The sequence below is a fragment of the Pinus tabuliformis genome, chromosome Q (genome assembly GCF_031772625.1).
Source record: "Pinus tabuliformis cultivar Carrire ecotype Pingquan chromosome Q, CPIR1, whole genome shotgun sequence".
Lineage (NCBI taxonomy): Eukaryota > Viridiplantae > Streptophyta > Pinopsida > Pinales > Pinaceae > Pinus > Pinus tabuliformis.
This window is the reverse complement of record NC_142296.1, coordinates 1,333,700,866-1,333,716,076: the sequence shown is the minus strand read 5'-3', so window position 1 is coordinate 1,333,716,076 and position 15,211 is coordinate 1,333,700,866. Positions and strand designations below refer to the sequence as shown.

The window sequence follows — 15,211 nt, the reverse complement described above, 5'->3', positions numbered from 1 at the left end:
GAATTATTTTGAAAAACCTATAATGCAAAATTTTGTTATACTCTACTCTCTTGCTTTAAGAACTGAATTCTATTTAGTCAAAGTGTTATAATTTTTTACATTATGCTATCAATCTGAATGAATGTGCTCTTGTAATTTCAAGTCTCAAAATGGTAATCACAATAGGGACATATTAGCAAAAAGATCTCCTATCCATGTAGCAAACCTAAAAAAAGGAATGTGAACAAAAACATAACAACAAATAGGTCTCCTAGTCATGTCTCGGATAATATAGCATCATTGAATATTAAATATTATGATGGGAATGCTAACAAGTACATAATAGGAAGCAGGTTTGCGAGACATGTTTCTAACATTGTATATCAAAGATTGGCCTCCTTACCACAATAAACAAAATGGCCCATATACATACCCTCAACTGTGATGAAAAGCTCCTTCTAGTGCCTGTAGCAAAAGGGGTTCTTGAAAGTCACCTTCAAAAGCATGGAACCCCGTCTTGGGTCATTGATGACATCGAAGACAATGCCACTGTGCTCTTCATAGTCAAGGCTTCCAAAGCAAGCATGTCCCTTCTTGTGGTGCGTGTGGGATCTAAACACCAACCCTGCTCCCTTCCTCTCTACTTTGATCACCCTTTTGGCAGCAGGTCCCTTCATGTGGTGCATGTGGGATCTAAACACCGACTCCTCTCCCATCCTCTCTACTTTGATCACTCTCCCCATCGCTACACTATACTACTATAGTTTCCTCTCCAACCCTCCCTCCCCTGATATAGGAAAACCCTAATGCAAGAATCACGAGCATCATCCAGCCCAACATCATGAGCCCACTGAACCTACTGGCCGTTTCCACCATACGCATCGAAAGTATAAACAAGATGAAAAGTATCCTGATTCCATGGCACTTAGATTTTACAATTACAAAGTCCAACATCTGCAACCACTTTCCTTTGAATTAGGACTTTGTTGAAGAGCCAAAAAAATCATAGATGCATTTTAGACTGTGAGCGCACAACTTTGAAATGCAGTATGAATATTTTTAATGAAATAGAAAAATTGCTCTCTTGAAGAAAAAATGCATTATCCTTTGTACTATGTAATCATCTACCAGAGTCTAGTATTGAATGCTATACCTCCAGTCAAATCAAAATTATATTGAAATAGGTTATAAACTCTTTCAAAATGCAGTCTGAGATGCAAAAAATAACTAATTTATGGTATGTGGCTATTAAAAGAAAAATGGCATTTGTATCTACATTAAACTATATGACAATAGCGAGAAGGTTTTTAAAAAATGCATTATATGTATATAATGATATAACTTTGATCATTTTCTCAATGGTATGCCAAAAATTGTAATTTTTTTTACATAAGTCTCTGTTGTCTGGGGTTTGGAAATTATGTTTCATATAATGACACTATAGTTTTAGCTCATGCTACTGCTGCAAAGGCCAAGTTTGTGGTTTCATGCCAACAAAAGGACAAATAAGAGATTTATGTCAATATGCTTTACTATATGTAAATTAAATTTCCTATAATTATTTTGTGTGAATGTGCTTTACCAAGTTTCATAAATTGAAAATCTTGTTGCAAATCCAGTTAGAATCCCTTGCAAGTCAATTTTATCAGAGCTTATGCAACTCCTACCATCAATTAGAAAAATAACCACTGTGTAAATTTATTTTTTTGTATCTCTTTTTCATCAACAAGTATCTTTGAACCTGTTTTTTAAGTTACTTTCTATATTTTGCAGTATTTATTATATATTTATTTTATTATTATTAAAATAGTTAATGTTAAAAGAAATTTGATAATTTAATAATGTTTATTTTTTCCATTTTTCAATATTACTACCAACTTTATCATCAAACTTTAAAAAAATGACATATCGTCATAATATAAGCACACATCCAAGATATATTGTTGTTTTCTTTTGCAAATATTCTGCATTCCTTCCTGTTGAAGATTACTAATAATATGTATTTGGAAAATTCTATCATAATAGATTGGCATGATTTCAGTGCATATGTAATTTATATTCAACAAAACATGCACTATGTCAAATGATTAAAATCTATGACTATGGTCAGTTACAATGAATTTTTATTCTATTACCATTGAAAATTCAATTATTAAACTAAGCGACAGGGAACACTAGCTATGCGGCCTTGTTTTTTAATATATTTTTCATTACTTAGTGAAAATCAGGTCAGAGGTACCATTTTTTCCTCGAGAACGATTGAAGGGTACCCAAAAATTACCCAAGATCCGCTCGAGATGGATTGGGAACAACTTGGATGTTCCCAAGTCCCCGATGACAGCCCCAAAAAATTGGGGAGGTTTCCAACACTTGTAAAAGTTCTTGAAACACTAGAACATTGGGCACAAGGGATTTTTGGTGAGAACGGTCCTCGTGTAACATATGTATTTTATTACAAGTAGGAATTTTCAACATTTAAAACATTGAATAGACATAAATAATAAAACACATAGTTTTTATAAGAAACACTTGAATGCTTTTCAAAAAGTATTTTTATTACAACACTTGTGAGGGCACTGATCCTTTATAAGAACCAATTTAAAAAATCTTTAGGTTCAAGTCTATTAAGAAGATGAGGACACCAATCCTCAGTAAGCTCCAACTAACAACATTTGTAGGCACCAAACTACAAGAGATTTCAATTCCCTAGTTGAGCACCAATTCAAAAACTTTGTAAGCACCAACATGCAACACATTCCATTCTCCTCAGCTGAGCACCAACTCAACAACTTGCAGGCACCAGCCTACTTCTTTAATTCTTCACAACTTCTCCTAGTTCACATAGATTGTCTTTCTTTAGTAGGATTTGTCACCCAACCACACCACTCTCAAGTTTGCACCTTCAATCCTGGTCACAACCACTTTTCCTTCTTCTTTGTCCCACTTCTTGGTCCTTGACCTGTCGTCAATCCTTCTGTTTTTCATTATTGTTCTTATCGTATTCTTCTTGGCCTATCTCAACAATAGTATTTTTTCTCACTCCTTGGTCTACTCAACCATTTAGTTCTAAACTTGTTATGTTGTCAGCAAATTGTTTAAACTCTGTTCACACATTTTTCAAATATTGCTTCCCGAGGTGTCACAAGTACAAATCACTATCCTTTTAGGGCTCTCCTAGTCCCTCAAAGCCTTTGTTTTCCAAGGTTATCTTAGCCTTAATACTCATTGATCACTGTCAATATTTAAGAATAGGAGGAATGTCTATCCACATGGCAACTTGTACCCAACACTATACTTTTTGTACCAAAGATTAGTGTCGGGAGCTAAACTTGCATGTTTTTACTTACTTTTTATCCTATTTTCCTTCACATTTGCACTCATAACTAAGTCATTTCATATCCTAAATCACGCAGGTATACCTCTAATCACATCTTTATGAATTAATTAATCATTGAAGCATATTCTGGGGGATTAAGACCAAAGTGCTTGCTAAACTTCATCTTATGTGAAAATTTCTAAGTCAAATGGCTAAGTTTAAACATCGAGCTAATAAAGCTATTATCGAACTGCAGCTGTAATGACAGATCTGATCCAGACTTACTCTTTCTATCTTTTGTATTAAGTTTTGGGCTTATTACAACCTTCATGTAAATTGCAGGCAACAGTTACCTTAATCTTAGGAACTGTTTTTTGAATAAGAAAGGATAGAGAGTTTGAAATAGGGGGTTGGAGACAAGAGAGTTGAGCTTTGTAACAAAGACTTTTACATTAATGAAATTTATAGCTTTTTGATCTTTCTTTGAGTTCATGTGTTCATCACAACCTTGCTCAAGTGCTGCTGAGATAGTGTGTTCTAGTTTCCTTTTCATGTATGTATTTCTTTTCCTTGCTGTGATGGTTTGATGTAAATGCTGTAAATCAAATTATTGTTACAATTAATTATTGCTATCATTTCCATTTCTATTACATATTAGTTACTGTTGTCATTTCCATTTGCTGTTACAATTGTTTATTTTTGTTGATGAATTCTCGGTCAATTCTGGGTTTTACAATTGTTACCTGCATATATTTTGCACGTTAGCCTTGAAATAACCAGTGGATCCCGGTTTGATAATTAATGTGGGAAAGGGTTGAATAATTTTAATCACACTTGGACACCAACATTTTGGCATCGTTTCCATGGAGGCTATCAAAGGTACAAGAGCACAACCGATGTTGGTCGTTGGATCAATCTCGTGTCCAGGGGAGAGAATGTTTCTTACTCTGCTCCAGGTTCCAAGCTGTATTATTTTTTATTTTTCTGTCTTTGTTTCAATTGATTACATAGGGACTTCTCTCTCGCTCTGGGGAGGGAATTTTTCTTACCTTACTCCAGGCCTTGAGCTTAAGATTTCTTTTCTTATTTTGTTTTTTTTGTTTTTGTTTTTTTTTTCTCTTAAAATCTTTCTCTTGTCCTGGGGAGGGAAGTTTTCTTACCTTGCTCTAGGTCTTGAGTCTAGAATTTTCTTGATTGGTTTGTTTTTTTAGAATCACTCTCTCACCCTGGGGAAGGAAGTTTTCTTACCTTACTCTAGGCCCCGAGCTTACAATTTTCTTTACTTTTTCTTTTGTTTTCTTTTCTGTTCCAAACCATTCTCTCGCCCTGGGGAGGGAAGTTCTCTTACCCTACTCCAGGCCCTGAGCTGTGAGAACTTTTAATGCTTTAATTGCATGAATAAAGATCCAAATAAAAGGGGCAGAGGAGGACCCCCAAGGAAAGGAAGGAAGGATTTAGGTAGGAACACCTACATCTAGGAAATCATTGCGAAAGACGAAGCTGAAGCATCTTCATGAGCCACTGTTAGGATAAGGACTCACATGCAGTCTGAGGGGCAGTCTGTTGAACAACCAATATTACCCTCGGGAGTGAGGATACCCCTTTCAATGATAGAAGGAGAAGAAGTAGAGAGAAAAGCATTAGAGAAAATAGAAGTACTCCTTTCAACAACAAAAGAAGAGGAAGTAGCAAGCAGAGGGTTAGAAAAAGAAATCAATCCAAGTGCACCTGCAGAAGGAAATTTGGGGGGATTTGCTTCACTGCGTGATCAGGGAAGTGTTGTTAAGTGACCTCAATCATCATTTGTCATACAATAGGAACCTGTTGAAATTTCGAGTGACTATTGGAGGGTATTCATGGCACGTCCAACCTCCTCGATTGAATTTCCAATTGGAGACATTAGAGGTGATGCGTCGATGAAGCCCATTCCACTGACCACTTTGCCTAACTTCCATGGGCTTTCCTCAGAAGATCCAGATACATTTATGTTCGAATTTGATATTGTTTGTAGGGGATATGACTACGTGGCTGATGCTTAGAAATTGAAAATATTCCCTGCTACTCTAAAAGGGACAGCTCTGCGATGGTTTATGGGTCTGGGTGGAAAATCTATCTCCTCATGGGAGGAGATGAAGAAATATTTTCTGGAGAAGTACTAATACAGGTGGATATTGGTGGCCACTTGGAAATTCCACTCAGACCCCCACCATTGTTTCTTTTAGTTTTTTAGTTTCCTTAATTGTAGCACAATTTACTATTTTTCGCAGTTTTTTCGGGTCATGAACTTCCGGAGTCGTTTTGAGGCCCGAAACAATGTTTTTTGGGAAAACTGGGAGCAACATGGGTCCATGGATTGATTTTTCTCACTCAAAAGTTGTAGTCCTCGGATAGATCTTTTTAACGATGTATTGTGTGCGTCAAATGGAGATCGTATCCCAAAGTTACGACCCCGGGAAGTTGATGTACCAATTTACCCAAATGGGGCCTGTAGTTTGGCGCTTCATCTCCTAGGGTTAGGTTTTTCGATGTTTATGGTTTTCCATTGTTTCTCAACAATAAATAGGCATTTGAGCCTTATTGTAAGACAATTTAGAGGCATGTAGCCGCCACATCTCTTCTCAGGGACAAGCTACCATTGCCCGAGCTAGTTTATTTCAATTTTCGTTACTAGGCATATTTCAGTATTTTACATTAATGAAATGAAGTATTATTTCTATTGTATCTCTATATTTACTGTTATATCTGTAATTTGTTGCATTCCAGTTTAAATCCAGATCAAGTACCAGGATTATTGTAAATCCAGGGATATAAAGGAAGACATTTTTAAATTTATGCAGAAGGAGGATGAGAATATGGAGGATTGTGTGGAACGTTTCAAATATACCCTACAAAGATCCGACCATAGTGACCTGGATAAGGATATCTTGAAAATTATTTTTCTTCAGGCCCTAAGGGAGGACTCTCTGGAGCTTTTGAATATAGTAGGAAAGGGCGATATATATAAGGAGGACTTTGACTCTATTTGCAAGTTATGGATTCAATGTTCACGAGGGGCTGCAAGCAATAACCAAGGGATTCGAACTTTCAAAACATCTAGCGAAGGAATTACAAAGGCAAAAATTGGGAACTTGTTGGATAACTTGCAAACTGACATCTTGAGTACACTTTCCTCTCAGATGGACATGTTACAGGTAAAACAAAAGAAAATGGAGTTAGAAAGGACCATGGCCATCTTTTTCCCTCAATGCACGAAGAAACATCCATTAAAGAAATGTCCATTAAATACTGTGGAGACGTGTGCAATATGTGAACACGCTTACTCTGCTAGTTCATGTCCATCTCTTCCTGGGCTAAAGGCAGTATTCTAGGGAACAAGTGAAGGAGTAGAGAACCTATGCTTTATGGGTTCCAAGAAACTATGGCAGCGATGACCACCAAGCTCAAATCAAGGTATGTCTCGGGACCTTTCTCAGTATTTTAGAAATTTAAATATGGGCCCTCCGTTAGTACCTTTTCCACAATCATGGCCTCAATTTTATCAATATACGCCCTGACATTCTTGGTTCTCTTAGTCTAGTTCAAACCCTTCATGGTCTCAGAGTTGGCAAGGGCCTTCCCCTTCTCTTGGTCAATTTCCTCAAACTATGCAACAACAACAGTTACAACTGCCTTCCAACATTCCTTCCAGTATGTTGAAAAGTGTGCAACAAGAAATGCTTGTTGAGAGTGCAACAAGATGATGGAGCTTAGTGAAAAAAGTCGCCTTCACTAAGTGGGCCCGCAGGCTATTTTTGGCGCAAGTCTATTTTTATACTATGTCTATTTTTAGACATATGGATCATGTCTATGGATTGCAGGTTGCTGTTTATGGATGATTGGTCAAGTTGGGAAAAATAGATGGACTTCTATTTTTGATCAAAGTGTGAGTGATCACAGTGTGAGTGATCAAAGTCTATTTTTAGACTGGCTGTCAAAAATAGAAAAGTCAAATATTATTGTCTCATAATAATATTTGGACTATAAACTTGATCTTATTCTCTTGGAGCACTTCAGTTTGAGCTACAGAGGTGGCACATGCAGTTGTCAGACGGAAATACGCTTTTCTTATGAGTCAGTTGAGTTGTTGCATGCATGACTTCAGTTAGAACTCAAGTGAGTTGAGTTTAGTGGACTGGAGGTACAATTGATGGAGTTGTGTTCAGTTTAGCTTTGTTAAACTAGTTGTATTTAGTCTAACTGATCAATAGACTAGAGATGAGTTGGGTGAATTAGTTATTAATTAATTCGCAAGTTATTAACTCATAATGCAACTATAGAATACATCAGTTAACTCAGTTGCATTTCAGTGCATGTTCAGTTCAACAGGGACAGGTGGTAGAGAATTAGATTGCTATCAGTTGTGACTATAGTTGTGCACCAGATCTTGCACAATCAAGGGATTGAGTATGCCAATGAGTTTGCTCACGTATTTTCCCAGTATTGTAGCCTTTGCTCACGTCCAACAAAGTGTGAGTGATTATTTTGAGGTGAAATACAAGTTTAGGAAGCCATTCTCATCAGTTCTTGAGCAGGACCTATTGAGCAGTGGAGGCAGGCAAGCAGTGGAATAGATTTGGAGATCAGATCTGAGCTGTATTGTGTGTAACAGGTCTAGCTGGTACTGGATTTCTTTTGATAAGCATTGTACTTTGTAATGTTACATGATTCAATCAATATAATATACAGATAGTGTGGGGTTTTTAGCGAGATGCTTTCCCCGGGATACATACTGTGTTAATGAGTTTGATTGATGCTTCTATGTGTGCCTGTGAATGTTTCTGCTTCTGTAAATTGATGATCAACGTAGAGGAGATTATGTATTATACATGTTCTGCTTATAATTGTATGATCAGGATAATCTCTGTGAATATGTGTTAAATTATTCAAAATTTCTACATGGTATCAGAGCTAGATGATTTGTAGAAAAAGTTTCTACATGGTATCGGAGCAGCTTGATTTGTAGAAGAGATTTTTACAGGATATCAAGCGAGGATTGATCATCAGATCTACTATTCGGGCAATGTTTACATTCTATTTCTTCAGGCAGAGTCTGTAATCGGGCCAGGTAGCCTCTGGATTCATCCTTCTTTTGGAAGGTGAAATATCCGGTGAATGCCCGTACAATCGATCTCTGTACAAGAAATATTGTGTTCTCACGAATTCTAGATCGGAGGTGGTTGAGTTTTGAGCTGGTGGAATTCGGATTTAATTCCAAAGCAAGAGATAAACTCAGAAACATTCAGTATGAGAATGGAGACAGTATGCCCCAGTATCTCACGAGGTTCACTCAGTGTCGAGATGAGCTGGGAAGTGTGGGGGTGACTGTCGGATGATGGGGATGGTGAGTCTAGAACTCCTTGACCTTCCTAAGAGTTGGCATAGTTACCAGGACTCGGTGAATGGAAGGGAGAAACTGCCAAATTGGGAACGACCATGGTCGGATTTGATGCAGGAGGAGATTAGACGGCGCACCAGAGACAGTTCTTCATCTATGCATGATGAGGAGAACTGTGCCTTAGTGAGTAAGGCGAAGAAGGGGAAGGGGAAGGTTTCTCTTTCCGAATCCAGTTCTTCCAATGATGGGAAGAAGGTTGACAAGGCGAAGGTGAGATGCTTTCATTGTCATGAGTTGGGTCATTATGCTACTAATTGCCCAAAGAAGAAGTCTAAGAAGGGATCCGGGAAGGATCTGAAGGTGAGGTAGCCTCACTTGCTTCACAGTTTGAGTTGGACTTCACACTCTTCGCATGCATGGTTTCATCCATGGTGGGAAGTGGTTGGTTTCTTGACAGTGGAGCTTCTTTCCACATGACCGGTGACAAAAGTTTGTTCAGTACTTTGGAGGAGAAAGATCTCCAGATACTCATAGGGATGGGTAATGATGAGAAGTATAGTGTCTCAGGTGTAGGCACGGTTATTTTTCAGAGGGAGCATGGAGCTCGCCTTACCTTGACCGATGTCAAGTATGTACTAGGACTGAAGAGAAACTTGGTGTCGATCGCGATGTTGGAAGACAGAGGCTATGATGTGGTCTTTAGTAAGGGAAAGGTTTTCCTTAGACACATCATCACTAAACAGGTGAAGCAGATTGGTTCACGGGTCAAGAACCTGTATGCTCTTGAGGTTCAAGATGCATGCAAAGCCTTGAGCAGCGAGGCAACTGATGGAGACTTGGTGGTTGAGAGGGAGCATATATTACCTCTCAACATGTAGAGCCAGAAGAAGTCTCAGACGATTGTGGAGGAGCCATGATTGGTGCAGCAGCTTCAGGAGGTTGTGGAGCAGCCACAACAAGGGAAGCTGAGAGGAGATCGAGTAGAGACATCTACTCATCCAGAGACCTCCAGTAGGGGGAAACTTCGGGCTAGGTGGGCTGAGGGATCGCATGCAGCCATACCTCCAGGTAGGAGGTGGGGTGATGTGGATTGATTGTCCCAAGGAGGAGGGGCAGGATCCTTGAGGTACCCAACCTCTTGGATGAGACCTTGCTACGGGAGCCCCGATGTGTAGTAGCAGGAACTGACTGATTGGGTAGAGACAAATGCGGATGGAGCGGCAGAGAGAGCAATAGTGCAGGGAATCCCAGGACAACACATAGCTAGCAGGCTGTAGCAATGTGAGAGGCACAAGTGTTTTGCATAGTGCTAGGTGGCACAAAGAGGTGTGCAATGGTGCGAGATGCATGGAGATATTGCAGTAGTGCAGATGTCAGAGAGGGAGCACTTGTCAGTAGCAGGTAGAGCTTCAGCATCAGAGGATGTTTCTAGCCCAACAGGGAGGTCAATTGGGAGGTACAGTGCGGATGCAATGTTGGGAGATAGAACCAGCAGCAGCACGGATGCAGTCAGAGATCAAAGTGACAGAGGCTAGAGCAGTCAGATACTGAAGAGCATAGAGATGCAGAGTTTCAATCGACAGAGGCAATAGCAGTCAGAGACTTTGATGACAGAGCAAGTGGACTGGCCAGATGTGTTGCATGGAGAACATTCCAGAGTTACAGGATCGGGTTTGAGAGGAAGCCTTTCTTGTTGAGAGGGAGTGTTGAAAAGTGTGCAACAAGAAATGCTTGTTGAGAGTGCAACAAGATGATGGAGCTTAGTGAAAAAAGTCACCTTCACTAAGTGGGCCCGCAGGCTATTTTTGGTGCAAGTCTATTTTTAGACTATGTCTATTTTTAGACATATGGATCATGTCTATGGATTGTAGGTTGCTGTTTATGGATGATTGGTCAAGTTGGGAAAAATAGATGGACTTCTATTTTTGATCAAAGTGTGAGTGATCACAGTGTGAGTGATCAAAGCCTATTTTTAGACTGGCTGTCAAAAATAGAAAAGTCAAATATTATTGTCTCATAATAATATTTGAACTATAAACTTGATCTTATTCTCTTGGAGCACTTCAGTTTGAGCTACAGAGGTGGCACATGCAGCTGTCAGAAGGAAATACGCTTTTCTTATGAGTCAGTTGAGTTGTTGCATGCATGACTTCAGTTAGAACTCAAGTGAGTTGAGTTTAGTGGACTGGAGGTACAGTTGATGGAGTTGTGTTCAGTTTAGCTTTGTTAAATTAGTTGTATTTAGTCTAACTAATCAATAGAGTAGAGATGAGTTGGGTGAATTAGTTATTAATTAATTCACAAGTTATTAACTCATAATGAAACTATAGAATACATCAGTTAACTCAGTTGCATGTCAGTGCATGTTCAGTTCAACAGGGACAGGTGGTAGAGAATCAGATTGCTATCAGTTGTGACTATAGTTGTGCACCAGATCTTGCACAATCAAGGGATTGAGTATGCCAATGAGTTTGCTCACGTATTTTCCCAGTATTGTAGCCTTTTCTCACGTCCAACAAAGTGTGAGTGATTATTTTGAGGTGAAATACGAGTTTGGGAAGCCATTCTCATCAGTTCTTGAGCAGGTATTGAGCAGTGGAGGCAGGCAAGCAGTGGAATAGATTTGGAGATCAGATCTGAGCTGTATTGTGTGTAACAGGTGGAGCTGGTACTGGATTGCTTGTGATAAGCATTGTACTTTGTAATGTTACATGATTCAATCAATATAATATACAGATAGTGTGGGGTTTTTAGCGAGATGCTTTCCCCTGGGATACATACTGTGTTAATGAGTTTGATTGATGCTTCTATGTGTGCCTGTGAATGTTTCTGCTTCTGTAAATTGATGATCAACGTAGAGGAGATTATGTATTATACATGTTCCGCTTATAATTGTATGATCAGGATAATCTCTGTGAATATGTGTTAAATTATTCAAAATTTCTACACAGTACTCCTCCTCGCCCTCAGATTCCTATCCAACCTAATCCAAACCCTAATAATAAGGGAATTCAGCAGACTGAAACACTCAACCTTCCTTCATATAGAATTTCTAGTGTAGAATGTAATCAGATAAATCTGCGATCTGGTCGGGTGGTGAATGCTCAGACTTCAGCAATTATCGTTGAACATATTGGTGATGAAGATCCAGAACCAAAATCCCAAGTATTCAAGAATGAGTCAAATCAGAATTCGGTCAAACACCCCCCTCCTCGTTCGGGTGCTACTCAGGGCTGCCCAACTGATTTGCCTTATCCCGAGAAATTAACCTTGAGTAAACATAATCCTCAGTCAAAATTTGACCTTTTAGGGGAACTACAAAACCTATTTGTCAAAATTCTCTTACTCCAAGCTATGATGGATGTGCCTATTAATTCTAAGACAATTAGAGAATATTATTCCAAGAAACCTGGAAATAAAACAAAGGATCCACTTACCATTCATGTTATGGGAAAGCTATCAGACATTATGCTAGGAAATTTGTACATATGAAATATGGAGATCCAGGGAACCCAATTCTGACAGTGCAGATTAATGGAGTTGACATCCTGAATGTACTGGTAAATTTGGGGGCTGCAATTAATGTTATCACATATGAAACTATGCTTACCTTAGGTCTACGAACTATAAAACCAACTCCTACTATCATGGAATTAGTAGATAGATCTACAGTAAGGCTGGTAGGGAAATTGGAAGACATAACAATTTTAGTAGACTCGTGGCGTTATCTCGTTGATCTTCTGGTATTACATACACAATCATCAGTGGGTGGTCACCCTCTGATTTTAAGAAGACCTTGGCTAGCAACTGCAGACGCCTATATCGGATTCCAATCAGGAAATGTGGTGATATATAATGGGGAATATAGAAATAACCTTATTATTTATCCCCCCCGCGGAGCCAAGTTCATCAGGTAAAACAACATTTAAACAAAATTCCCTACCTTTAGAAGGGCCTGAAGCCAAAAGTGAGGAAACCAGACCAGTCCTTACTATTAGTCAAGCCCTATGTTTTAAAAATGAAACGAAATATGATACTATTAATACTTTTATCAGTAGCCCCCATGTAGTTTCTAATACAGCTCATCAATTTCTAGAATCTATTATGAGTTATGAAACATAGGAAACTATTGAATCAAGAATTGAAGACAAATATATTCCTGTAATTGCACCCTGTGACAATATCTCTATATAAATTGAGCCATGAAAGACATTGAATATTAAACCGAATCTTTCACCATCCCAGACTGAACAACTCTTGAAAGTCCTTCGTGAACATAAGGAAACATTCGCATGGGATTATGCATATATGAAGGGTATCCCTGCTGATTTATGAACTCATCATATATACATCAAAGAAGATAGTCGGCCTGTGAGATAACCCCAGAGAAGAATGAACCCCGCCCTGAAAAAAATTCTCAAGGATGAACTTCAGAAGTTGCTATATGTAGGATTTATTTACCCTATCTCAGATAGTCAAAGGGTGTCTCCGCTAGTTAGTGTTCCTAAAAAGAATGGTAAGTGGCGGATTTGTGTGGAATATAGGGAGTTGAACAAAGCAACCTCGAAGGATCATATTCCCTTACCCTTCATTGACCAAGTCCTCGATACCTTAGCTGGGAAGAATTTTTTTTCCTTCTTGGATGGGTTTAGTGGGTATAACTAAATCCGAATAGCTCCCGAGAATCAGGATAAAACCACTTTTTACATGCCCTTGGGGGGAATTTCGCATACAGGGTCATTCCATTTGGTCTTTGTAATGCACCTGCTACCTTCTAGAGGGTAATATTAGGGATTTTCTCTGATCTAGTTGATGACAATGTCAAGATTTATATGGATGATTTTACACCATACGGGGGATCATTTGAGGAAGGGTTGGAAAACTTGGAGAATGTTCTCAAAAGATGCATACAAATGCATGTTTCTCTAAGTATAGTTAAGTGTCATATGATGAGAGAAGAGGGTATAGTGTTGGGACACTTGCTTTCAGCTACTAGAATTCAAGTTGATCCGGCCAAGGTATAGGTAATATTTTGCTTTCCTGTACCAAAGAAACCGATGCAAGTACGTAGTTTTATTTGTTGCGCCGGCTATTATAGAAGTTTTATAGAATTTGTTTCTAGAATAGTATTCCCACTTTTTCAGCTGTTAATTGAAGATGCAAAATTTTTGTGGACAGATGAGTGTGAAGAGGCTTTTGAAAAAATCAAGGAACTAATATGCCAAGCTCCGATCCTGCGATGTACTAATTGGGAACTCCCATTTCACATCCACACTGATGCCTCTCAAACAACAATAGGGGCATTTTTGGGATAGCAAGAGGACAAGAAGCCGTATGTGGTATACTATGTCAACAAGAATTTGACACCTGCTGAATTAAACTATACGATAACAGAAAATGAGTTTTTGGTTGTTATTTATGCTGTTAATAAATTTAAGTATTACATTACTGGATATCCTACTTTTGTGCATACTGAACATGCAACAATCAGGTACTTGATGAATAAACCTGTAACTCCTAGGCATGTCACAAGGTGGTTATTATTACTTCAAGAATTTGACATTACCATCATAGATAAACCAGGCAAGGATAATGTAGTTGCTGACTTCCTGTCTAGATTAGATACTAATGATGAAGGTACACCTGTAGAAGATAATTTTCCGGATGAATATATTTTTGCAATTTCTACTCACACTCTGTGGTATGTAGATATTGCTAATTATCTTGCTACAGGGAAGGTACCCAAGCATTTGTCATACAGGGAACAACGAAAGATCATTCGTCATAGTACCCGTTATTCATGGATAACAGGATATCTGTTTTATACAGGAATCGACCAGCAGATTCGATGCTGTGTAGCAGAAGATGACATCTATGATGTCCTGAAGGCTGCTCATAACGACCCCTATAGGGGACATTTTGCAGACAAACGGACCAGACATAAGGTGTTACAAATGGGATATTATTGGCCCTCCATCTTTCGGGATGCGAGAGATTATGTTCGAAGATGTGATAGCTGCCAGCGGATGGGTTAGCCTAGTTGATCAGATGAAATGTCATTACAGCCTCAAGTGGTCCTTGAACCTTTTGAGAAATGGGCTATTGATTTCGTTGGCCCATTTAATCCATATTCAAATCAGAAATTTTATACTTTAGTCTTCACGGATTATCTGACAAAGTGGGTTGAGGCCAAGGCTATGGCGAAAGCCACAAAACAGGTTGTCTCAAACTTTTTGTTTGAAGAGATGTTTGCTCGATATGGCACCCCGAGAGAGATAGTTTCATATGGGGGAATGCAATTTACATCACATATGATAGCAAGGCTTATGAACAATTATGGGATCAAGCACATAATAACATCTCCATACCACCCTCAGGCGAACGGTCAAGTGGAAAGCACGAACAAGGTATTAGAAAACATTCTCACAAATATTGTGGCAAAGCATCGCCATGATTGGGCTAAAAAACTTCCTAAAGCTCTTTGGGCATACAGAACATCATGGCGGGATACAACAGGGTTTCATTGTTTGAGCTTGTCTACG

At 38.7% G+C, this 15,211-nt stretch overlaps 1 protein-coding gene across 1 annotated transcript; it reads left to right on the top strand.

Annotated features, from left to right (window-relative positions):
* The first annotated feature begins 12,157 nt into the window (after positions 1 to 12,157).
* Positions 12,158 to 14,704, top strand: LOC149224768 (uncharacterized). The gene is made up of 3 exons (XM_089388279.1): positions 12,158 to 12,582; positions 14,161 to 14,306; positions 14,403 to 14,704. Exons 1-3 carry the CDS (start codon positions 12,158 to 12,160, stop codon positions 14,702 to 14,704), a joined length of 873 nt encoding a protein of 290 aa, XP_089244405.1.
* The last annotated feature ends 507 nt before the right edge of the window (positions 14,705 to 15,211 follow it).